This window comes from Mus musculus, chromosome 5 (assembly GCF_000001635.26).
Source record: "Mus musculus strain C57BL/6J chromosome 5, GRCm38.p6 C57BL/6J".
Classification (NCBI taxonomy): domain Eukaryota; kingdom Metazoa; phylum Chordata; class Mammalia; order Rodentia; family Muridae; genus Mus; species Mus musculus.
Genome location: NC_000071.6, coordinates 21290449 through 21315636, shown reverse-complemented (window position 1 = coordinate 21315636; position 25188 = coordinate 21290449). Strand labels below are relative to the sequence as shown.

General features: G+C 43.4%; 2 protein-coding genes and 1 long non-coding RNA gene across 15 annotated transcripts in view; 1 reads left to right on the top strand and 2 right to left on the bottom strand.

The window, feature by feature from the left end:
• Ccdc146 (coiled-coil domain containing 146) overlaps positions 1-23215 on the top strand; it is a 132256-nt gene extending 109041 nt beyond the window's left edge. Inside the window, exons 1-11 of one of the 2 annotated variants that reach the window (XM_017321126.2) lie at positions 4715-4934; positions 5949-6044; positions 6854-7024; positions 10036-10124; positions 10220-10384; positions 12349-12573; positions 14181-14409; positions 17960-18088; positions 18566-18703; positions 20936-21184; positions 22142-23215. In XM_017321126.2, coding sequence (XP_017176615.1) covers positions 4806-4934; positions 5949-6044; positions 6854-7024; positions 10036-10124; positions 10220-10384; positions 12349-12573; positions 14181-14409; positions 17960-18088; positions 18566-18703; positions 20936-21184; positions 22142-22345 — 1824 coding nt within the window. In that variant the 5' untranslated portion in view covers positions 4715-4805 and the 3' untranslated portion in view covers positions 22346-23215. Of the gene's footprint in view, positions 1-4714; positions 4935-5948; positions 6045-6853; positions 7025-10035; positions 10125-10219; positions 10385-12348; positions 12574-14180; positions 14410-17959; positions 18089-18565; positions 18704-20935; positions 21185-22141 lie in introns of those variants that run through there. The other variant, NM_029195.1, reaches the window with a different exon arrangement.
• Positions 504-7177, bottom strand: LOC108169029 (uncharacterized). The gene is made up of 3 exons (NR_168515.1): positions 4517-7177; positions 3259-3468; positions 504-783 (listed from the first exon to the last, which is right to left on the bottom strand). It is a non-coding gene; the product is annotated as an uncharacterized LOC108169029 (long non-coding RNA).
• Positions 23216-23899: 684 nt separating the features above from the next.
• Positions 23900-25188, bottom strand: part of Gsap (gamma-secretase activating protein) — a 115719-nt gene continuing 114430 nt past the window's right edge. For 8 of the 12 annotated variants that reach the window (XR_001784658.2, XR_001784656.2, XR_001784657.2 and 5 more), the window contains one exon: positions 23900-25099. Coding sequence is in view for 7 of the 12 variants with exons in the window: in XM_011249760.3 (XP_011248062.1) it covers positions 25008-25099 (92 nt within the window). In the remaining 5 variants the exon portion in view is untranslated. The remainder of the gene's footprint in view (positions 25100-25188) is intronic. The other 4 variants (NR_153366.1, NR_153365.1, NM_175437.3 and 1 more) reach the window with 1 other exon arrangement.

Here is a 25188-nt window from a genome sequence, read left to right as displayed (position 1 = left end):
CATTCCCAGTACCTACATGGTGGTTCACAACTGTCCATAGCTCCCGTTCTGGTACTATTTCCTTTCAGCCTCTCTGTATCCTTATTTATGTGTACCTCATATACAACACATACTCTTACAGTCTGGCCAGAGAAGATAACACCTTTTCAGTCTTATGTTTAGCTCAAATATTAACATGTAATGTAATTGTAGGCAGATTTGGACTATGGCCACACAACAGCAGTTTCTTTGTTCCATATGCTTATATTCTATCTTCTCTCCTTTGTCTCTTCTTTTAGATTCACCAGTGTTCACTGTTATTGTTTTCACATTTTAGATACTGACTGGTTGGGTTTACATTGTCCTTATCCTTTCAATGATTTACTGGAAAGAGTAGAACAGTCATCCTTGCCTTAGTAGAGCCCAGTGGAAACTAACACTCTTCCTGTTCCCAAATGGAGCCTTTGAAGACTCTCACTCTACTTACCTTTGTAAGTCTAACCCCTCTAAACACGCTTTTAGCATCACTTTGAAAGTTATTTTTATTGAAAGGTTGACTAATTTACAAGATACTGCTTAGCCTAGAGCACAACACATCAGAATGTTAAACTGGAACTCTGAACACACAGACTTAGAAGGAAAGAAGCCCTGGCTTTCATCAAGTTCTCTTCTTAATTCAATGCTATTGCTTCAGCTGAATTCTTTGAGATCTCTTCATATAGTATGCAACGTCATACAGCATGCCCCGTGTTTCTAGTCCATCTGCTGGTCTCGGGGAAAGCAAGCATGCCTTCTGGTGGGTCCCTGAGAATGAGAATAGAAAGCAACTGTGTCTCAGAAAATGTGTTATAGAAAATATTTTCTCCTCAGGAGAAGCATAGATTTAAAAATGTCTAATTGGATGTAGAATTAGTTTTGACAAATGATTTTATAATTTTTACTGGAGAAGACAAGAATATGACTCTCTTTTTGGTCCATCTATATACCACATGGTTGGTTTTGTTTTGTTTTTGTTTGATTTGGGCTTTTTTGCCCCTCCATATACCAAATATTGTCATGTAATTTTAGATACTTAATAACTTGGTAGTTACATTACTATAAACAAGTTAGGTCTCCACATACCTGAGTCAGATAGTAAATGCACAATTGACTCTGTTACAAGTTGTACATTTCTGAGACGTCACGAACATCCTGACTCTCGTTTGCATGTTTTCCCTGTGATTGCTAGTTTAACTCCAAACTCTGCTCAACTGCACACATTTCCTCAAGAATTAAATGCACACTTGACAATCTATTCATTTAATTTTTGAAGAAATGGTTTCTAATTGTTGCCACTGACTTCTAAAAGCCAAAGGGACACACCCCAATAGCTGAATAAGTTGAGTTATTTCACATTTCAACAAAGGTGAACAAACTGTAGAAGTCAGCCTTTGGGCTTCTGGTATGTGTTAGGGAGAGAGTTTAAGGAAAGAGACTCTGTCATGAGTTTACATGTTGCCAGAAGATGAGAGTAATTTTGCTTGACTGTATTAACAGATCATAGTAATCAAAAGAGAAAAGACTAGATGGCAGAAAGCTGTAGTTGGTAGAGAAGGCTGTAAGTGGAGAAGGTATAACACTTTTGTGGCTTGGGCAATGTTCATATTTTGGTTTGTATTCAAACACAATTATGGAGTGGTTTTGCTTTCATTTCATTCTAGTAAAATCACAGAATGGCTTTGTCTTCAAGTTCTGTGAAATTGATGATGTTTCAGTGTCAGTAGCAGTTAAGTTCTTGGACCCAATAACCCATTCATTGGCCACTGCCCAGAGCGCACAATAATCAGAAACAAGGACCATCAGACCAATCCCTTCCACTGGACTTTTCATACTTACATTCAATCCAGAAAGGAGAGCAATTGTAAACATGAAGGTCCAGCTAGTCTTTAGCCTTAATTTAGTTATCTGATTCCCTGTGGTCTATGATTTACAACTAGATCCTCCCACAAATTCAAAACAGAGTCTCAAAAATGTTAAGAAGGTTTCAGATAAATATCCAATGATTACACTGTATGCTGAGGTTCACTAGTCTCAACTGGGATGTTTACTGCAAAAGAATGATGTCTAACATCCTAACTTTTACAACAGTCTGACTTGTTTCTCATGCATTGAAAATATCTATAAGAACATTGCCCAGCCATTAACAGAACCTTCTAGGGAGCAACACTGGTAGCAAAGGTAGAGCAGGAAAGATTTTTTTTATGTAGATCTACTGTATGGGTACAATGAATACATTTTAAACATGAAATAAAAACCAAATCTAAGAACTAAGCATACACAATCATATAAAACTTGGCCACATATGCAACTTGGGGCTCAAAGTTAATCCTAAGTGTTTGACATCATCTTTGATCCCAAAATTGAGAAGCTATTTTTCTGACACTTCAGTGGAGACTTCAGCATGACCTTTAACATGTTTTGGAGATGACCGTTAGAAGATTTCCTTTCAAAAGACAGCAATTAGGTTTGCAGCTTGGTTTCAGTGAGTAACAGAAAACTAGTGTAACTCTCCTAAGCAAGAGAACATTTTGTTCGTATAATAAAAAGTGTAGATATGGGTACATCAAGTAATTTCACATCACAAAAAAGCTCAGAATTATTTTAGCTCTCTCTTGGCCATCTTTACTGTATTTCTTCTCAATGGTCACAAGATGACCATTCCACAAGAAAGTGATGACCAGCTTGGCTGACTTTGTCTTTTATAAATATGTTTATAGTATTTCTCTGAGGATTTGCCACATATTCTAATTGTATTCATCCCAACTTTCCCCTCCAGCTCCCCCAGGTCCACCCTCCTCAATCCTCCCCCTCCCTCTATTTTATGTCTTCTTTTCAAAAATCTTTTTGGAAGTCCCAGTGTTTCAGATTCCTGGTTCTCTGGCTTTCACAGTCTTTCTGGCTTCTTCCCGAGTCTCAGTGGAGGGTTCTGTTGCAGATGTATCTATTGGCTGGTCCTGGCCACCTCTCACTTGGTTGCTCACTGCAGTCTGGCCAGCTGCAGCCTTCCATGATGTTGTACAAAGGAGCTTCTTGGTGAGGGTGAGAGCCATACTTCTCCACGGCTATCATGGCAAGTATTTAGTGTGCAGTTAGACACTATCCTGGCTTAGGAAAGAGGTGGCATAGGTTTTCCTCTGGGGTCGGTGACCTCATCAGTCATGAGTAGTCATGAAACAGGCATGAATTCCCTCGTATTGAGGGTCTTAAGTGACCACCCCAGGATATAGGCCACTATTGTACCTTTCAGAATATCTTGACATTCTGATGGTTGTGGTTCACAGGCATTACAGCTGCATAAGACTATTGATTGCTTTTCTCCCTTGGCAGCTCCTTTTGTTACTATGAGAGCTAGTTCTTGGGGTAGAGGCTTCCAGCTCAGGTCCAGCTCAGTTCCTCCAAGTCCTGTGTCTGAAGTGTATGTGGTCAGCAATCGGGTCTTGCCTTCTTTCTCTGAAAGGCAATCAAGGACAACAACAATAGCCTATATAGTTTTGGGGGTAGATCTCTTGGACTCCTCTGATCAGCAACTCAAAAGGTTTCCCATACCTGACACTTGAGTTTTTGCTAGATGGTCTATAGTTTGGGAGAGAACATTGCCACCCCCAAGTACTATAACTTCAGTGAACACACACACACAGCATGGATAGATAGATATGCTATGTAATTTTTTAAAAAATAATATGATTCCCTACGGCTTTTCAAACATCAATGGTATCATTTATCCCTCCTTCTTTCCTTTCTCTCTTAGTTGCCCCGCCTGCATCCCCAGCTAAGCCTCCACCCCAAGTTTTTCCCATTTCTTCTCTCACAACTGTGTCCTACTATTGCCCTCTTTGGAGCCCTTCTCCATGGCCTGCTTTTTACTTTCCTGATATCTGCAGTTATTCTGGGTGACACACTCACATCTAAAGATCCTAAGCTAGGAACTGCAGATGAGGGAGCCTGTGGCATTTGACTTTCTGGGCCTGAGTTACCTCACTCAGTCTTTGAACATGAAAAGAGTTACTTTCTGGGGAATCCTACCCAGGATTCTTCCCATTTCACTGGCTGACACAGTTGCCTAGCTCATACAGTCACCCCCAGACTCTGTGATGAAGTCTGAGGACTCCTAGGTACTTGCAACTCAAAACAATTCTGAAGAAACCAGAGGGCTGAGTTTTATAGAGAATTTAACCAGAATGCAACATATACATATAGAATGGTCAATGAAGAAAATAAACATACATATACATTGTGTTAGAAGAACACAATCCAGAAATCAAAACTTAGCACAATGCATGACTATAGTGATCATCCTTCATTCAGAATGCTGAAAAGAATCAGAAAGAATCAGCTAGGAGCTTTTAGTTGACAAACTAAGCATTTGTGATTTTCTGTCATAGTTTATAAGATTTCCTGGCCCCAAGTAGCACTCTGAGCTATGGTTTCCAGCCCGTGAGAGTAGAGCATGGAGAATAGCTCATTCTAAGTATGTTTGCAGCAGGGGATGCTTGCTTACCTCTCCATCCCATATCAGAGACATGGAGCCTTCCTCATGGGCATCTCATTTTGCCCATGCAGTCTTCCTAATTATTCAAGGTTACACTAGTTTCCCCTTTGTTTTGCTTTGCTTTGCTTTGCATTCATCTGTTCATTAGAAACATGAGAGTTTATATTACTGTATGAATTTCACAAGACCGTATTTGTGCTTCATGACAGCTGTCCATTGTAGATGAAGCCATGAGAATCAGGAAGTACTGGGCACCTGAGGGCACAGATGGTGGTGCTGGAGAAGCACTGAGTTATAGATGATGACCAGGGGACCCAAAGATCCTGATAAACCACCAAGCAGGATCTTTCCCAGTTGTGCGTACTGGCTTGGGGGCAACCCTGGTGACTTGAAGAATGTTGTCACCAGAGGAAAAGAGCCACATCAGGTCGTTTGCTTTCTTTCATAATTGGGTCCAAAGTAGTCAAGTAGGCCATTATCACCCCAGGGTGACCCTTCCACAGCCTTGGATGCCTGCCTTCCCTCATTAGCTACTATGGGATTCCTTATCAAATACTTTCCCCCAAGTATTTTAACACAGGCAGAAATACAAACTAACACAACAAAAATTATAAGGGCAAAAATGTAGATCTCAACAACAAAAAGATTAAGGAGCTTTTTCTTTAAAGAATTTTAAGCTAGGCGTGGTGGTGCACACCTTTAATCCCAGCACTTGGGAGGCAGAGGCAAGCAGATTTCTGAGTTCAAGGCCAGCCTGGTCTACAGAGTTCGTTCCAGGACAGCCAGGACTGAAACTGTCTCAAACAAACAAACATACAAACAAAAAAGAAAGAATTTTAATTTACTCATCAAACTATCACATTGAAGTAGTGAGTTATACTCATCATCGTTAACCAAGAACTGGTTTTGTTTGGCATAGTTTCCTAAGTAAATACAGACTTGGTAATTATAATACCCTCGCATAAATAGTCCAACTCATGCAGGTTCCTCAGTTCCAGAATCATGAATTCAAGAGGCAGCAGGGTGTGCTAGAAAGATCACAGGCTCTTTGGCTGACAGTGTGGGCGTGCACCTGCACCAGGAAGGAAGGTAGTATGCCTTTCTCCTTCCCAGACCCCTGGATGCCTCCTGCCTGTGTGGTGGATGAATAAGATTGTGCATCCAGGCCCTCAGATCCCTGCAGCAAATTTAGGCAATGGTTAATACATGTTAGATATTAAGATTTATTTATAAAGGTTATAACATTTGCAGCTAATGTATCATGTAATTTTGGTAGATCTTCATATTATATTTTGCTTTGATTTTATAAAGCACAGCCAGAGTAGAAAATCTCTATAAGATTGGGAATCATGATTTGCCTGCCATTTTTAATATGTATGTAATGGGGTTGACTCCAGAGGCTGTTTTCATAATAGCACCTATTTTAAATTTTGATTTCCAGATGGAAGCTATCCCAAAAGAATACCTTACATTGCCTGAACGAAGGAAAGAGCTCCACAAAGAGGTTGATCTAGCTAGGAGAAATCTGGCTCAACAGGTTAATATCAGTCACACTTTTACCTCAGAATGGAGAATGAAGTTGTGTCTCAGAAATGCTCCAGAAAACCACATCAAAAGAAGAATACGTAGGGGGCAGGAAGCAGATGCGGGGGGGATGGGGTTGGGAAGGCAGAAAGTATCAAATAATGATATACGTGTATATGGAAATGCCATAGTGGAACCCATTCATATTTATAATAATATATATAAGTATATGCATTAATATTTAGAGTAAAAATATGATGTTAGCGTCCCGCTTATAATGGGCCTGGATTTTTGTTTTTGTTTTTTTTTTTTTTGTTCTTTTATGGGGAGGTTTACTAAGGGTTGGATGCAATGTTCAAGCATGCTAGCCAAATGCTTTAGGTGAGTGTGCATGCACCGCCCTCACCTCCAAGTTCATAAGAAAAGGATGTGGCTTGAGAGGACAAAGCCTTCCCAGGCTGTGAGGCCAGGCTGTGAGGCCAGGCTGTGAGGCCAGGCTGTGAGGATTTCTCAGATAAAAGGCTGTTGATGGCATTAAAAGTCAACCGTGCTTCATCAATATCTGTTCTCAAATTCCAAACTTTTGTCAGTCGAGCTACCGTTGAGGTATTTTTAAAATATAATTTTAAACTTCTCCTAGTCTTTTAAAAGCACAGCAAGGAGAAGGTCGGTGGTGCTACCCCTCTAGTTCCCACCCTTCATAAAGTAAAGGAAAACTTGGAGCTCGGTCTCTTAATAAACACAAAAGGACGAGGCCGTGCTCTGTGCAGACCTTGCTGGGTTTCTTCAGAAAGCGAATTCTAATCCTTTGCTTCTCAAAAGAAATCTCTGTCAGAAGCTGAGGCCAAGTTAGTGGAGCAGCAGATTGCACAGGAGAACAAACTTCTAAAGGAGCAAGAAAGTTTGCGGGAGCTGGTGTTCAACCTCGGGCGAATGACTCAGATCAAAATAGATGAGAAAGAACAAAAGGCTAAGGATTTCCTGAAAGCCCAGGTAACTAACTGCCTTGTGTGGCCACCCACTAATTACGACATGGGTTCAAGGGACCCTCACTTTAATGCATCACTAATTAGAAAGTGATGATTCCACATTTCCTTCAAATTCAGTGACCATAAATTAAATTTTCCCTAAAGGACACTCAGTCATACCCTAGAAAACCAAACCAAAAAAAAAAAAAAAAAAAAAAAAAAAAAAAAAAAAAACAAAAGCAAACAACAACAAAAACAACAACAAAACAAAACAACCCGCAACCTTCAGTTATCAATAGTTACCAGTCTAGAGGTTAAAAACAAACAAAAAGAATCACAATGATAAGAACTCTGAAAGATGGCAACTTCAATAAGAATGGTGTAAGTGTCTCTAGTGACCATGGCTGCCAGGTGCATAGGCCACAGAGAGAATCTGTAAGTCACAGAGCCACAGATTTCACTGTGACTTGCCTCTAGACAACCTGGGAGCAGAGCATTTACAGGGTCATCAGGTGAAATCATAGAGATCAATGCAGGATGCTCTTAGCTACTGCTGCATCCCAGGATTTCCTCAGACTCCTACAAAGTGCCACGAGCAACATCATAAAGCAAGCACATACACACGCACGCGCATGCACACATACACGCACAAATGCGCACACCCACAGAAGTCACTAAAATTTTAAAACTAGACTCAGTTATTCCACAGAAGGATTGTGTCTAGAGGTTCTTTGTTAAAAGTAAATGAAGGCTGAGGTATATTTCAATGCTAGAGGCTTGCCTGTGCAAGCTTTGTTCTCTTGATGCATGTGCGACGGGTAATCAAGAGGCAGTTGACACAGTACGACAGCCAGTGAAAGTCTAGCTCAAAAGACACAGTGAGATTGTGTTTCAAAAAATGATAATAATTAAAAAAATATGATATGAGATATTACTAAAGCAGACCTTATGTACTTGTCATGTGACCTAGGCGTGGGCCATGTATAAGTGTGATCTTTGTTCTTGCTCTGAGTGCCTACAAGGGGATGGGATTTTCTCACTCCCCAGAAAGAGCTCACACCTACACAGCACTGGTGGGCACAAGGATGAAATAGATTCTATAGCAAAGAACAGAGGAGAAATCATTAGCCACACAGATCCCCAGCTCTTCTCACCACTCTCACTGTTTAGACACACTCACACCTGAGAAGTGAGAATCTCAGAGAACAGAGGCCAGATGAAGCCGAGCAGTCGAGGGCAGATGGTGAGGGTCACACAACCCACCGTAGACAGTCTGGTGTCTATTACAAAAGCCCTGTGGAGCCATGGATAATTGGGCTCACAGAAAATAGATGAGAAAGACCATAGTCTCCCAGGACGCTCTTAGCTACTGCTTCATCCCAGGATCTGCTCTGAAGAGTGGAGGAGGGTTGAGGGGAGCAGCTAAGGGTTGAGAAGGTCATTGCCACCAAAGTCGGGGGTTGGACTGGGGTCAGTCTAGAACACTGTTTTCAGAAGCACCGACTGTTGGCTGGGAAGAGTCCACCCCTGTGAGATTTCCTCGTTAGAAAACTTCCCCTCTTTTCTTTTCCGAAAGGTTAGATCTACCAGAGGTGTACTTTGTTATTCCAAGGAAAGAACTGGTCTGTTTTACATTTCAGTCACGTTCTAACAGCTCCAGCTTACTGAGCCTTGTGCTATCTGTGTGTGACTAGTCCACATAAGCTGAATTTCATTACTGAATGGACTAGATCATAATAAAACATAAGACAGTTCTCCCTTTTGAAGTATGGAAATCATAAGGGGAAAGTTTCTCTCTTGAGTACTTCATTATTGGCAATTACTCTATGAAACATTATTTGTAGTTAACTGTATTTCCACAAGAAGGCATTGAATCTTATTATTTTATATCATACTTACATCTCTTTTTTTTAAAAAAGATATAAGGTGGCTGGAATTGAGATTCACGTTGTTGTCACACTCAAGACCATGTAGGTCCAAGACAGTATAGATGACGCTTTATCTTACACCAGCTTTCTTCTTTGCATGTAACCTGCAGGTTAGCTGTAGACCCCCATTTTCACTGAAAGTTATACAAAATAAAATCACTGTGTATCCATACTGACTTGACAGAACAAGGACAAATGATTTTGCTCTGTCTGCCCCTAATGGAGGGTGACTGAAACCACTCTCTCCCAGGAGTTCTGCCAGCAGACACTCAATCTCCAAATGCTTCCCATCCCTGAGAAAGCACCCACTAGGCATTTTCTATCTAAAGAGCATCAGTAGTACCTACTAGTATAAAGTGTTGAAAGTACTATATATACCTACATATGTATATATAAGTATGTACATATTATACATACATATATATGTGACTTTTGAAGGTATAACTGTTTTCTTTTTAATATATTTATGTACAGTTTTACAGCTAGTCTCAGTATGATGCCTATTATAAAGGAAAACACACATCCAAACAAATGGACAGAACTACACTTTAAAACACTGCCTCAGTCTCTCACAAAATTCCAGAGGGTTCAGGTCATGATGTTTGTCGAACTTCCTGTAAGTCCTCTTCATTGCCCTCTGTAAGCACAGAGCTCGACTGGCTGGGCAGTGCAGGCTGCAGTCACTCCTCCTCAGTAGTCCTCCCCCAATTATCCCCCCTGTCTGTGTGGACTATTTCGTCCTCTCCAGTTCTTCTGAAATCTTAAGTATCCCCTTGTCCTAGTTGATGGGAATCACTCCAGCTGGCCAGGGGGTGCTTAGGAATCTCCTGTTCTCCTCATCTCTACAACAAGTTAAGAAGAACTGACAGATGGGATGGAGTGGGGCTCAGTCTCATCTCGTGGCTTTTGGTGGTGGTGGTTTTGATAGTGTAAGATAGAGTCTTACTATGTATTGCAGGCTGATCCTGAATTCATTTCAACCCTACTTCCTTGGTTTCCCAAATGCTGGCATTACAGACATGAACCATTACACCTAGCTTTCTGGTTGTTGTTAGGGTTTTTTGTTTGTTTGTTTGTTTTATTTCTCACATGAATTTTTACATTTCAGCGAAGATATAGTGAGATTGTTAAGGAAATCAAATCAAAGGACCTTGAAATCAGGCTATACAAGAAGAGAAAGCATGAAATTCATAGGAGGTAAAAAGAATTTGGTAAAAAAGAATCACGATTTAGTTATTTGGGCAAAAGTGTTACTTGCTTTTTAATTTTCAAAAACCATCTCATGTTTTCAGACTCAGAGAATTTGCCAGCTTGTATGATACAATTAGAAATGAAAGAAACAAATTTGTAAACCTACTTCACAAAGCTCATCAGAAAGTAAATGAGATAAAAGAAAGACTCAAAATGTCATTAAATGAGCTGGAAATCTTAAGGAACAGCGCTGTCTCTCAAGAACGGTAGGAGTCATAAGCACCCACGCTTGCTTAAGGGATCGGATCAGGTTACCTGATGGGCCGGCTGGAGGGGCCACGGCAACACTGAGGCTGTGACAATCTGATTGAGACCAATCAGATGTTTTATACATTATCAGAAACAGAATCTAGTGGCAATTTCCAGGATCGATACAATTGTAGTTGCCAGGATACAATGACAGTTGCAAACTTTAGAGAGTATTTAATGCTAATGCCTAAGATCAGTTGTCCTGTCAAGCTTCCCTGCTTCCTTGACCTTAAAGGAACGGACGGAGACACACAGAATGTTTGTTTACTGCCTGAGCGAGTGCATGGCCACTCAGGAACAGGAAGGCATGTTGTACCCCCGGAGCTGTGGACTCTAACCAGAAAAGCCTATGACACGTGCCTCCCAAGACAGCTAGGCCAGGCCAAGTCCACGGTTCTCTGAAGCTTGTGTCCTTCTAAAGCCTTGTCTTCTATGTCTCTGGCACTCTAGACTATCCTGGGAGTCTTCAGAGATGGGGAAATACCTTGCTGTAGATGGTGGTTGGGAAACCTTGATTTAACCGGAAATCTGTGTTTGTTGACACTGAAGGTCCTTGCCATCAATTGGTTTTTGATACATCAATAAAGTTGCCAGTAGCCAATGACTGAGGGGCAACATAGTGAAAATTGTGGGAGTGGAGTAGGATGCAGGGAGAACTGGGGACAGGGGTAGGGGGTGGAGGGCAGGGCAGACTAGGAAGAGAAGAAGGGGATAACAGCAGGAAAAAAAGGCCAACCATGGGAGTTTTAAGGTAAGTGGCCACTTCCCTGGTTGGGCCTGGGAAGATTTAGGAGTGACCAGTCATTGAATTAGCCAAGGTGCTCAAGCGTGTGTGCTTGTGTGTGTGTATGTGTGTGTGTGTGTGTGTTTTCTATTCGCTATCTCAGATCGTGTGCACCCGGCCAGGAGCACAAAGTCATGTAGACAAAACTACCTGCTCCACCTTGCTTCTCAGGTAACAACCTAGGTGTCTGAGCATCCTTGCTGTTCTCCATCTAGTAGTCACAGTTTTTAATGAATGCAAAACTTAATATAAAACTATTTTTCCTAATGATGAACTGCTGACTTTCATTGCTCGATTGAGAAATGAAGCATAAATCTGCTATCTGCATTTGAAGTTAGGAGACAAATCACTTCTTGGATAGCATCCCCCGGTTGTAGGTTTAAGGCATGTGATGTGCATATGGAGAGGCAGGCTACAGCAGATCTGCTAAGACAACGCTTTCTAGACTCAACTCACAGCTCTGTCCGTCTCTGTCTGTAAGACCTTGGGCGAGATACTCTACCTCTCAGGACCCTTTCTTTATAATCCTCCTCATTAGTGTGTAGAACCTTTTGTTACTACACAATAATGACAAATGAGTTTGTCTATGTAATAACATCAGAAATAACACCTGAGAAATTGTAGTCTTGGAAATATATTGTTTACCACATGCCAAGATCCACTGGAATCTTCCACCTACTTGGTTCCTGATTTCCTGAGACTACATAACTGGATTTTTCTGTTAGCCATCATTGCCCAGATGACTTAGATAAAGATAATATCAAATACCCTGATTAAAAAGCACGATTGAAAAGGGAAATTCCCTAGTCAGATTCTTACCCAAAAGGAAATTAGAATACCGTATGATATCATCCAACCTGACCCATGTGAGTCTGCAGATCCAATAGGCATTGTCAATAGAAGCACCTCTGTCCTCAGAACTCGGTCTCCTGAGGTGACAGAGCAGAAAAAGACCTTTTCACAAACAAGTGTGACACAGTGGTTGACACAATGACAGTATTGGTCACCTGGCTAGAGGAAGGATCCCACAACAGAGAAAGTGTGTCCTGGGAGGTCCTGGGTGAGCATTGCTCTTCAGACATCTCAGTATTCTTGAAGAGAGTAATGATCTTCCCCACTGTGCCATTATTTTAAAAGAAAGCTACAAAACGCCATGCTAAAGCATTCCAACAATGTGACCATCAAGGAGAGCATACAGAACGATGTGTGCAAAATCACTGCTAAACTCCAGGAAATGAAGGAGAAGAAGGAGGCCCAGCTGACCAGCATGGACAGGCTGGCCAGCATGATCACCGTGATCGAAGAGGAGATGGTGCAGCTGCGCAAGAAGTATGAGAAGGCCGTACAGCGGCGGAATGAAAGGTAAGGGTCGCAAATGTGGCTGGGCTGAGTGCCCGGGACCCTACTGAGAGGTAGCCATGTTCTTTACCCTTCGGGGGGAGCCATGGGTTTCCCATGAAGACAAGACAGGCTGCCTGTGGAAGGGAAATAACAGGGAGGTTGGGGCAGTTGAAGAACAAAGTCATCTCTGAAGTGCTAGGAGAGTGGTTCTCAACCTTCTTAATGCTGTGGCCCGTTTATACAGCTCCTCAGGTGTGCTGACTCCCCAGCCACAAAATTATTCCGCTGCTACTTCATAATTGTAATTTTGCTACTGTTATGGATCATAATGTAAATATCTGATCTGTGACCCGATGGGGGTCCCGTCCCACAGGCTGACAACCTGTACTCTAGGCTCACACTGAATTCCTTCTGCATCAGCTGCTGTGAGTCACTCTCTGTAACCTCGCTCCATCTGAGCAGGACTTGGCTTTATCAACCTATTCTCATAGTTCATTTTCCCCACGATTAACTAAGGCATAGAGGACTGACATATTTCTTCTAAGCTGCAAGCAGCCACAAACAGGATATTACTCTTTAATACCCTCTCCCCGCCCCCCACCAACTCAGTTGCTTGTATTCTGAGAAATTGGTAGGTGAGATGAGGGAATGCTGAAATGATTCAAATTTCGTCAAGTGTGCTGTTTCACGTAAAGTGCTGGAACACTGGGTCCCGAGGGACCAGATGAAGCATTGGTGCTGCTCTTGTTAGCAAGGGACTCTGATAAGAAGAAGCTTCGATAGAATAAAGCATAAAGAAAGAAGGTGAAGAGAGCACTGAGGTTAGCCAGGGACAATGTGCACCATTGGAGGGAAGAGAGAGAGAGAGTCAGAAAAATTAAAGGTAGCAGTTACAGCAATGTATGTACAGGTGGTGTGGGGAGATCTCTAAGAACTTAAGTTCTTCAAACAGAACTCGTTCAAAGGACTGCTGAGTGTTCCTTCTGGTTTAAAATGCAAAAACAAATCCTAGCTGGCTCCTGGCACAAGCAGAAGTTTGCAGGCAAATAGAGTGTTCGAGGCCCGGGTCAGACCAGAGGCACTGGAGGAACAAAACCTCACTTTGTTTCTATCCTGTGGCTTCCTCTCAAGGAGGGACCTTTCCACTGTGCCTGTCAGCATGGTGACAGAGGGCAGGTTACAGGGCAACAAGCATCAGAAATGTCACTTTTCAGAGACCCCTATGCCTGGCGACTCTCTCCAGAGTCGCATTCCTAGACTCCTGCCCAGCAGCTTCTGCCCTTGCCTGGCAAGTCTGACCCAAGAAAAGATCTGCAGATTGGGCTTGTGTTTTGCTTTGTTCACATGTTGGGAGTGACCTCCCCTACCCCAGGGGAACCTTTAGGGTTTACCAAGGCCACTGTGGCCAGCCTGCTGCACAGCTAGCCTTAGATTAGAGATGCCAACCCTGCTTGTCCCTATGGAAGACCCAGTGTTTGGACCTTAATAGACCAAGCTATTAGAATGTATCACTATCCCCTGAAATTCTGTTCTGTATGCTATGAGCCCAAAGCCAGAGGGAACCACAGAGACTAAGAAATAGTGGCCTCAACAACCCACTTAGACTCCTGCTCTGAATTTGACCACAGTGGTGTTCAGCTGATCGAGCGGGAAGAAGAAGTGTGCATTTTTTACGAAAAAGTGAATGTCCAAGAGAAGATAAAACTTCATCAGGATGTTGAAATCCACATTCTGGAAGAAAAAATCCGATTCCTAAAACTGAGGATTGCCGAAAAGCAAAGGCAGATTTCTGTGACACGGAAACTAGTGCCAATCAAGAAGTCCCTGGATGCCGACCTGGCTGTGATCCAGATTCAGGTGGGTGAGCGGCCAGGGGACACTTCCTCAGGCCGTTGGCTTGGCTCCTGGCCCCTTGGAGTTTATAGTGGAAATGGTTTCTTGAATGGGAGCCAAGCTGCACTGCTGGTGATAACTTCCTTGTTATTGTGTTTGAAGATGGATTTGAATATTGCTCCAGGATGGGGTTTTGAGAATCTAAGCTTCTCTCTCCCCCTCCCCCTCCCCCTCCCCTCCCCCTCCCCCTCCTCCTCTTTTTCTCTCTCTCACTCCCTGATCCCCATCCCAGGACTTAGCTCTAGCCTTTCACTTCTTTTTTTTTTTTTTTCCATTTTTTATTAGGTATTTAACTCATTTACATTTCCAATGCTATACCAAAAGTCCCCCATATCCACCCACCCCCACTCCCCTGCCCACCCACTCCCCCTTTTTGGCCCTGGTATTCCCCTGTACTGGGGCATATAAAGTTTGCAAGTCCAATGGGCCTCTCTTTCCAGTGATGGCCGACTAGGCCATCTTTTGATATATATGCAGCTAGAGTCAAGAGCTCCGGGGTACTGGTTAGCTCATAATGTTGTTCCACCTATAGGGTTGCAGATCCCTTTAGCTCCTTGGCTACTTTCTCTAGCTCCTCCATTGGGAGCCCTATGATCCATCCATTAGCTGACTGTGAGCATCCACTTCTGTGTTTGCTGGGCCCCGGCATAGTCTCACAAGAGACAGCTACATCTGCGTCCTTTCAATAAAATCTTGCTAGTGTATGCAATGGTGTTAGCCTTTCACTTCTATACTTCTATAGGCTCTCACTGCCTGTGGCACAATCCTGTCACTGGTATCTCTGGTTCCACCGAGATGTAGCATTTAGGCTTTCTGGCTTGTTGAAGCAGGGTCTTGCACCCTGTATAGCCCAGGCTAATTTCAGGCTCATTGCAGCCTTCCTGTCTCAGCCTGCTGAGAGCTGAGGTGACAGACTGTGCTACCACACCCAGCCTGACGGTCAGTGCTTACACCCTCTGAAGAAATGGCAGGCTCTTGAGTACGCAGTCACACACAGCAGGACCTTTATTTACCTCTGTGGTTCCCAATAGCAGAGACTGAAATGTGAATATGTCTACTTTGTTCACATGTAATGGTATTTTTATGAAAGCATAAAAATCAATGGAACCAATTATTTGTTACCCACACTTTTCCCTCACGGACTCAAGACTGCAGCAACAGTCATCCTGGTTTGGGTGGATTTTTTTTCCTAGTTATAAAATTAACTTCATTCTTTAATATATTCATTGAAGAAACTTGGTCAAACATATCAAATTATATACATTAGTATATACAACAGTGGAGAAATTGGAAACTCAGCAGACATATGTAAAAGAGTTGTTGATATTTTATATGAGAAATGATACTATGACTAAATTTTCCCTTAAAACTCTTATGTTTTAAATTGGGTGTGGTATGCAGGCTTGTAATCCCAGCATTTGAGAAGATGAAACAGGACGATTCCTGTGACTTTGTGGTCAGCCTAGGCTACACAATAAGAACCTCTATAAGAAAAAAAAAATACAAAGAAAAATAAAACGGACTTCTTCTGACTCATCCAGATGAACCCGTGTGGTGGTGGTGGGGGGATAACTCTGACCTCATCCTGCAGGTGCCTGGGGGTAGAGCAGAGGCATGGCCCGACTGACAACAGCCGTGTTGGCAGCTGCCGGAGCCGGGAGCCGAGAGCCGGGAGCCAGGCGTGTGGAAGCTCACGCTATTCTCTCTTTTGGACATTTACATAATTCACAAGATTTAATAATGAGAAGTTAATCATTCTTAGAAATGATCAGCTACCCACTGTGAAGTATGAATTCAGTTCTATCCAAGAGGGAGCTGTTATGTATTTAATGATAGTCTCTGCCACGTGTGACGGCGAGCCTTTATCACATTGGCTGTGTGTAACCTGAGACCTGTGGGCTGTGCGTGAGCTTAGGGTTGATATGCGGAAAGCCACCTGTTCACTTTCACACTGCACCCGACATGTGATTGTATCCACACTGACTGTGCTCCTAGGAAGACAGGATGCGAAGTGCCAAGCTCTGGGCAAGCCACACCTACACTCTGCCCTCCAAGACCGAGTTCTTGACGCTTCCTGCTGTATAAGAGTTAGTTGTTTTGCCGTGTCTTAAGTCTTCCTCTATTTTGCATCATTTTCAGAATTCTATTAAGACTACATTTTTTTTTTTTGGTCTTGGTTATTTTGAAACAATTTTTAATTGTTCACAGGGGTTGCCATGAGTCATGTTCTGCTGAACCTTGTAGTAATAATTCCATTTTAGGAGTCCTGGAAATCTCATGAGCAATTGTAAGACACAAGAACATTGCTTTTATAAGGAAAGTGAAAAATATTTCCCTAAGTGCCCAGGGGGAAATTTAAATAAAGGCACTAGATTTATTTTTAAAGGTTTCTTTATTTTTATTTTATATGTATGAGTATTTTGGCTGCATGTATGTATGTCTGTAAGTGCACACAATATGCTTGGCTGGTGCCTGAAGAGATCAGAAAGAAGTCATGATTTTCTGAACTGGAGTTACAGATGGGTGCTGGGAGGTCCTTGGCAAGAGCAACAGGAGGTGCTCTTAATTAACTACTGAACCATCTGCCCAGCCCTGTGGAGGTTCTGATAAGAAAGTATCATTTATTTCCTAGTTTCTTAATTAAGAAAACTATGTAAACATTAAGAGGCATTACTGATAATTTCTGTCACTATTTTAAATGTTACTACTTAAAATTCTTATTATAGAGAAGAGGGCTACCAGTTAGAATTGTAAAGCTCTATCTGTAGCTCGCCTGCTGTGGTCTAAAGCGTGAAAGCAGTGGTTCTCAGCCTCCCTAATGCTGCGACCCTTTGTTGCTACTTCACAACTGTAATTTTGATCCTGAACAGTGTCTCAGTGTCTAAGACCATCAGAACTATGTGTTTTCCAATGGTCGTGACCCACAGGTTGAGAACCGCTGTCCTAAACTATATCATTCATCCCATGGGATCAAGCCTCATCTTGCCATGTGCCAAATGAGAAGCCAAATGTTTCTAAAAAACTCTTACACAATGGAGGGAGGCTGAGAACAAGGCCTTTGGGTGATCATCCCCCCCCCCCCACACACACACACACTCTTTAAACTAAGCATGGCTATTATTACGGTCACTACCCGATATCCACATCTCAGCAATTCAACAGGGATGATCTAGTCAAAGGCTCTTTAGCAAAAAGCATACACGTGGCTAAGACTGTTGCTCACACAGTGCATGCTGAGTTAACTGATAATTTCCTTTTTGGGGAATCACTGAGGCCACTGCCAGAGAGGAATCCAGCTTGTTACATGCCAGCTGCCCCACCTCTGAAACACCTGCAGCAAGGCAGCAAAGACCATTTTGAATCCTTAACCACACATCATCCCATGAATGTCACACACAATTGGAAGCAATGGAAGGGCTTGTAGGAACCCAGCCTCCTCCCATGTAGAGGTTATTGAAATTTTACCAAGCTTGAGAGTTAAACTGAAAGCTAATGTTTGCTTCTTTTGCACCAGTTTTCACAGTGCACAGACAGGATAAAAGACCTGGAGAAACTCTTTGTGAACCCTGACAGCAAGGGCAGGGTCCGCTTCATTAAAGGGAAAGATCTGACTGAAGAAGAAATGATCAAGAAATTAGATATGGTAAGAGTTCTTAAACACCCAACTGCTTGCTCACAGGTATTGCAAACCCATCATCCCACTAGACCTCCCCTACTTGTCATGGAGTCCTAAATCCTAACTTTGATAGATATTTACCTAAGGAAGGAAAGGTCCTGTAGTTTCAGGATTCAGAAGTGCCCTTCATTCCTAGCCCAAAAGAAATTTTGACTTCTTGAATAAATATGTTCATTTGTCATCCTGGTGGGAACATCTGGGAAGAATGGCATTGTGGGTACCAAATAGAGGCAGAGGTCCATAGCCCACCCTGGGAGGAGAGCCCCTCCCTAGCCCGAGTGTCCCCTGACATAGTTAGTACAGCTCCAGAGACTTTTCAGAGGTATTTTAACAACAAAGAAAGCAATGTGTCTCTGTCGTGGGGTAGAGGACTAATGGAGGATGAAGACCATGCCTTACATAAGTCATTTTTTTAACTCCTACTGAAATTGTTTCCAACTGTAGCTGGAACTTCAGATAGCCAAGAAGGAGGAGAAGCTCCTGGAGAAGGATTTCATCTATGAGCAGGTGTCCCAGCTCACAAACAGGCTCAAAGGCAAAACTCAGGCTTGCAAGAAGGACACACTGCTCTTAGCCAAGAAGGTTTGCCTCAATGACAGAACCTCCCCTCTCCATGAGTGATGGAACCCCCCTCTTTCCCTGAGTGATGGAACCCTCCTTCTTAAGTAACAGAACCCCCTCTCTCCTTGAGTGACAGAACCCCCTCCCTGAGTGATGGAACCCCCATCCCTGAGTGGTGGAACCCCCTCTCTCCCTGAGTGACAGAACCCCATCCTTGAGTGGTGGAACCACCCCTCCTTGAGGGACAGAACCCCCATACTCTCATCCTGAGTGATGGAACCCCCACTCTCTCCTTGAGTGACAGAACTCCCTCCCTGCCCCAACTCCTGCTGTCCCCTTCCATGCTTTGCTCTTAATTGCTGGGAAGCACTGAGAGACAGAGGTTTAGGAGCCTAGAAACAAATGGAGCTTCAGTCCACTCACTCCCCAAGTGAATCCACTTCACAGGAAGGAAGCACAAGCTTTCCAAGGAGAGTATTTTATTTCACAGGGCAACTTCTCAAATATACTAATCCTTAGCTTTGTAGTTTGTGTACAAAGTAAAACCCTTTCTGTTTTTTGAGCAGAAAACATCATTTATCCAGCAGTCTGAGTAGGAATTGCTCCAAGACAGTATCCAGCCAAAACCCACAGAGGGACAGGGGCAATTGAAGAGATACAGCAGTCACACAATTCCCAGGCTGGCCCTTCCAAGTGACATCAGGGCTGCAGATGTGACACAGCTAGGTTGGCACCCACTAAGAGCAATGCTAGTGGGAGAGGCTGGTGACTAAGGGTGGCAGGACCCCACCGTGCCTGGTGGGGGAAGGATGGAACACTCACCAGCTTCTGTGACTTTTGGGCATCCTCCATTGAGAACTTTTAACCACCCAGCGATAGCCATGTCTGTCTCGCCATACAGGAGGCAGACACGGTGTAGGGGGGGGGGGGTGCGGGGGGGAGTATCACACACTGTCTAGCAGGGTAAGAAAGAAGAAACTAGCTGAAGGTGACTGAGTGTACACCCACACCTCTCTGACTGCCCCTGCCCCACCTGCTGAGGGTGAAGGATTCCTACACCCCAGACCCGGCTCCAGAGGGTAGGGGCACTTCCTCTTTCAGTTTCTCAAGGCCTCACATGTAATAGACTCTAGACAACTGTGCATACATCAGCCAATAGTCAATCGTGTTCTGCAAATAGTTTTATGAAGCTGTGTGAGAAATAACTGAAAAGTCACCTAGAAAGCAGTGAAAACACCGTTGTCACGTGGCCTGTCCCCTTCTGTTCTGCTGAGCCCAATGTCAGTAGTGTACAATGGGGCCTCATAAACAGAGAAATGATGAGATTTACTGAAGCCAGTGAGCTTTGTCAGAATCAGCACCCTTCCCTAAGTGTCTGTAAATGTCTCTTCCCTTCCCTTTGCAAAATGAATTCCCTGTCTTAAAAGTCGCTTTTTCATTAAGAGATGATTTTTCAAAGCTGATGGCAGAGCCTCTAGAAATTATTTGTGAGACTAGAGAAACACAGTGTGGCCAGGAAGGCCCCAAACAGCTGAAAAGGCTCAAACTGATAAACCCATGTTATTGTTTGAGCCAGAACTTAGGCATGAAGAGCATCTCCCTACCCTCCTTTACTCTTAAAAACAAACACTAAGCCAGTCTCCATGTTCTCCAACCTAGAAGCTAGTAATTAGAGATATCTTTCTTTTAGTTTCTTGTTTGGTTTTAGTTCTCGTATTTACAAAACCAAACATGTTGAGTTCTGTCCTGGTTAGTTTTCACAATGTGACACAACCTACAGGCAGTTGGAAAGAAGAGTGTCCACTTCGAAGATCACAGTGGCCTTGGCCATTGTCAATGAAGGTGTGTCTTGGGCAATGATTGATGTTGGGGGACCAGCCCTCTGTGGCCAGTGCCATCCCTAGACAATTAGGTCTAGGCTATAACAAAACTAGCTTAGCATGGCCCAGCAAGTGAGCCAGGGAATAATCTAACAAGCAGTGTGACTTACCCTGTGGCTTTTGCCTGCCCTGATTTCCCTCAGTAATGGAAGTACCTGACAAAGGCCCTTTCCTCCACACGTTTCTTTTGCTCATTGAAGAGTAAGTAGGAGAGGTTCCATCCCTGGAGCCTCTTGCAGGGATTTTCTGTGGATTCCCATTAACCTCTCATCCCTTCAGGAAAGGCTGCCCACACGGGTAGCCAGCAGTCTTGTTTTCCCCACATCCTCATGGGATAGCTATACCAACTAAACCGTGGGCTCCTCGTTTCTAGATGAATAGCTACCAACAAAAGATCAAAGTTGTTACCCAGGAAATGATGGCTCTTGTTGCTGAGCTGTCCATGAAACAAGCCCTGACCATTGAACTCCAAAAGGAGGTGAGAGAGAAAGAAGAATTCATCTTCTCCTGCAGTGCCAGGATAGAAAAGGGCCTCCCGCTCAACAGAGAGATTGAGAAGGACTGGCTGAAGGTGCTTCGAGATGAAGAAATGTATGCCTTTGCGACTGCTGAGATGTCTCGGGTAAGCTTTGTGTCCTGTGCTGCAAAGTGTGGCAGTGTCCCCTCATGACACAGTGGGCCCCTTATCTGAGGCCTAGGAATAGAAATGGTTTGAACTTTCTATGATTTTCATGAGATATTTGAGGAGTGGAGCCCAAGTCTAAACACCAGACTCACTTGTTTCATATGCACCTCATATACACAGGATGAAGGTGACGTCAATGCATATTTATGCCTATTTAATTTTGACTGTAATCATGATAGGACACCATATATGGAATTATCTATTTGTGACATCATATCTATCCTCAAAAAGTTTGGAGCATTTTGGGTCTCAGGGTTTTGGATTAGGCTTTCTTCAACCTGTATAAGAAAGTTTCCCACTCTAACAGGCATAGTCTGAATGGCTGGTAGAAAGGGGTTTGGCATGTAGAAAAGACTTTGGACTAGTAGTCCAAAGCACCACCTTTCTCCCTGAGGAGCAGCTGAGAACCATCATCCCAGTCATACCCTGAACTGGCATGGTTGAACACTATAGCCTCCCCCGGCGTGCCTCTGACAATTCTAACATTGGCATTTGCTCGCACCACAACTGACCCTTCTATGTCCTTCTGTCATGGCCTCCACAGCCATATTACAACTACTACAGCCTTCTACAGAACCATACCTGGCACATATCATAGAGCTCTATGCTACACCTTTCTCCTCCCCAGTGACCAAGGTCTTGGTCGGTCACTGAAGCCACCAGCGAGTCTGGTTTCCTACTCATCTGTCTAACCCCATGATCCCTCGATAGTTTAATATTATAAGGCATCTCATTCCAAGAAGCCCACAGGGGTTGCAGAACAGGCAACAGAGGTGGGGGTGGGCTTCACCCTCCTCTACTTGTTCAGCAAGGCCTAAAGATGCTCTTTTAGGACCCAGGAAAAGTTAGGTTCAGTGCTTTAGAAAACTGAAATGAGAACATCTTCCTTTGCAGGAGTACATGGAAACGGATTATCGGCAGCTGCCCAATGGTGTTTATACAACTGCAGAGCAGCGTCCAAACGCCTACATGCCTGAAGCAGATACCGAGCTTCCTCTGCCCAAACCGTATGGCGCGATGGCTCCATTTAAGCCCTCTGAACCCGGAGCCAACAGGAGGCACATTAGGAAACCTGTTGTAAAGCCCATTGAAATCTAAACATGTGAACCAACCCAGCAGTCCTCTCACAGAGAGGGCCTGAGCCAAGCCTCAGACCTTCTATGGAGAATGAGCACCAGGGTTCTAGGGCTGCTGATGAGCCAGGCACGGTCAACAACAATGGGTTGTTTCCAAAGCAGTGGCTTCCTTGTACATTCACCAACTATTACCTGGTAAGTGACACTGAATGGGACATAGACTACAGCTGTGTCAAAGGGCATTTTGATTGTTCATGTGTTTCTTTTTCACTGCTTATAGTTACTACACCTCAGGAATGTACAGTAGACAAGATGCTGTAAAAGTACAAAATAAATAACTTTTCAGTGAAGTACAGACATTAGAGTGTTTTCTTTCTATTAGAGGAAAAACAGGCACCCATTTATGTGTGCACAGTCTGACTACCTGATTGAGGAAACTGCTATGTGACAGATGCAGCCCCTCTGCTGCAGCAGCATGAAGGCTGTGTGAAGAGTGGTGGGGACACTTGTCACTCAAGCGATGTTACTTCTGTGAGAACAATTCTACTTATCTGCTCAGAGATTCATTTCACCCATATGTTTTTCTGATCCCAGTGTCTTTATTATTAGATGGGATGATTTGCTCGTATGTGTGAGGCCCATCCTTTTACATTTACATGCTTAAGCTGTTTCTCCTGTGTTGGTGGTAGTTATAAATCCCATGTCCAGCTCTGGCACACTGAGACATACTATACTTCCATTTTGCTAAATCCAACGTGATGTTCCAAGCACCTGTTCTGACACATTGGGTGGGGACTTAAGTTGACTCTCATTTTCTGAGTCCTGAATTTGACCTCTTTGCTTTGCACTACATTCCAAAGCAAAGGACATGTGAGACCCTTGAGTAAGTACCAGCCCTTTAGCTAAGAAAGGAGTCACTGCACACTGAAACAGTCCCTATGGCACAGGAATTAGGAACCTCTTTGGGCATTAAAAACTATATGCAGAGAAAGTTTAAACACCATAAGAATGGTAAGATTTTTTTTTTTTAATCACAGAGAGACTCTTAAATATTGCAATGCATGCTGCTAGTTGATAAAAGGCAGGTGCCACCATGGACTGAAGTATCTTAGATTACAGTCCATTGTGTGTGTGTGTGCGCGCGCGCGTGTGTGTGTGTGTGTGTGTGTGTGTGTGTGTGTGTGTGTGTGTTTGTCTAGCCCTAGAACATGAAGATTTGGGGGGTTTGAGGTAGAAAGGGACTCCAAGTGGAGGAAACAAACTGTTCCAACCTTTGAAAGAAGGAGGCCAAACTCATGTCCCAAGGCCTAGTGAACCAGCTTGGCTGCAAGAGCGTTCATATTGTACAAGGTCAAAATTTGAGAGTGAAGTGCCAAGGGAGTTACACGCTACTCTTCAGTAAACAGCAAGTTAGTGAAGAATTATGAGCTAGTGTCAAAGTCACACTAAAGATTACTTCATATCTGTGTCCAATAAACCCAGCTTTACGAATTCACAGGAACAATGCAGGCGTGAACAGAAACTACTCGAAGGATGTAGGCAAGTGTACTGAAAACAGCAGAAGGAAGATGAACCATTTAAAATACAAATTAAGTGTACTGTCAGAGTTTTATTAGCAAAAAAGGATTTTTAAAAATTTAATTTGAACTAAATAAAACCTGCTGTCTCCAGTACAGAGTAATTTGTAACACAAGCAATATGAACAGACAGAAAAAAAAAAAAAAGTGAAAATACCGTATTGCAGCATTGCTGACTTGGTGGCAAGGTTCCGAGCCTGGCTGACTATTTGGAGCAAAAGGGAAATTCTATAGGCTAGGACAGTTTCTAGAGCACAGCAAAGATTGCTGAAAATACGGTGGATTTCATGTGAGTTAGTGACATGTAGAATCATTAAAATCTCGCCATGTGAACAGGAACCCATGAGGACAGAGAAGCAGAACGGAACCTGGAAAGCCGAGCCTTAGGGGTCAGCATGATGTCACTGCAGGAGGGAGATGAGAAAGGACCGAACGAACACCTCATCAGGTGTCAGGGGCCTCTGCCTAGTCACACTGACGGGCTCAAGATGCCTTATGCAAATAAGGCTATACCCAAAACTTAGGGAGAGTCAGACCAAAGGTTTCAGTATTTGAGGTGGTATTTAATGACAAGATAGTACTAAATCATAAATATAAAATTAAATATGGCTCTATCTGAGCCACCACAAAGGCAAAGGCTGGTCTAAGCCCTGTATGGACAAATGGTTATTTGTCCAGTTCCTCCAAACTGGACGTGACAGGCTTTGCTTCCTCAGTTTCAGGTTCTCCTGAGATGCTCTTCCCAGCACTGACCTTTCCTGCCTGTCCTATGTCCTTTCCAGTGACCGCCTGGCTCTCACTGTTCTAGGCATTGTCCCCTGTGTTTGTATTAGATTCTTTAGTGCAACAGAACCAGCTCCAGGCCTACTGGGCCACCAAGGAGGGCACTGTTCCTGCCGCAGCACACGGCCTTGAACTTGTTCTTTCCTCTTGGCTGTTTACTGGCTGCTTGAACTGAGAGAAGGAGCAGCTGCCTCGGAATAAGAACTGTACCGAAGCCAACAGCTCTGCAGTATATTCTGACCTGTTCCCAATCTTAAAGACAGTGGGAAAGTTTCCAGAAAAGGGAGGTGAAAATATTGAAATCGTCCGTCTGCACGTCCACTTTCATAAGCCCAAAAGCATGGTGGTGTGTTTCAGAGCAGCTTCCTCTACAAATTCTGCGTCCACATTGTCATGTCCTTCAAAGCCATACAGTGCTGGGAATGGGTGAGGGGAGAGAGAGAGAGAGAGAGAGAGAGAGAGAGAAGAGAGAGAGAGAAGAGAGAGAGAGGAAGTGTTAATATGG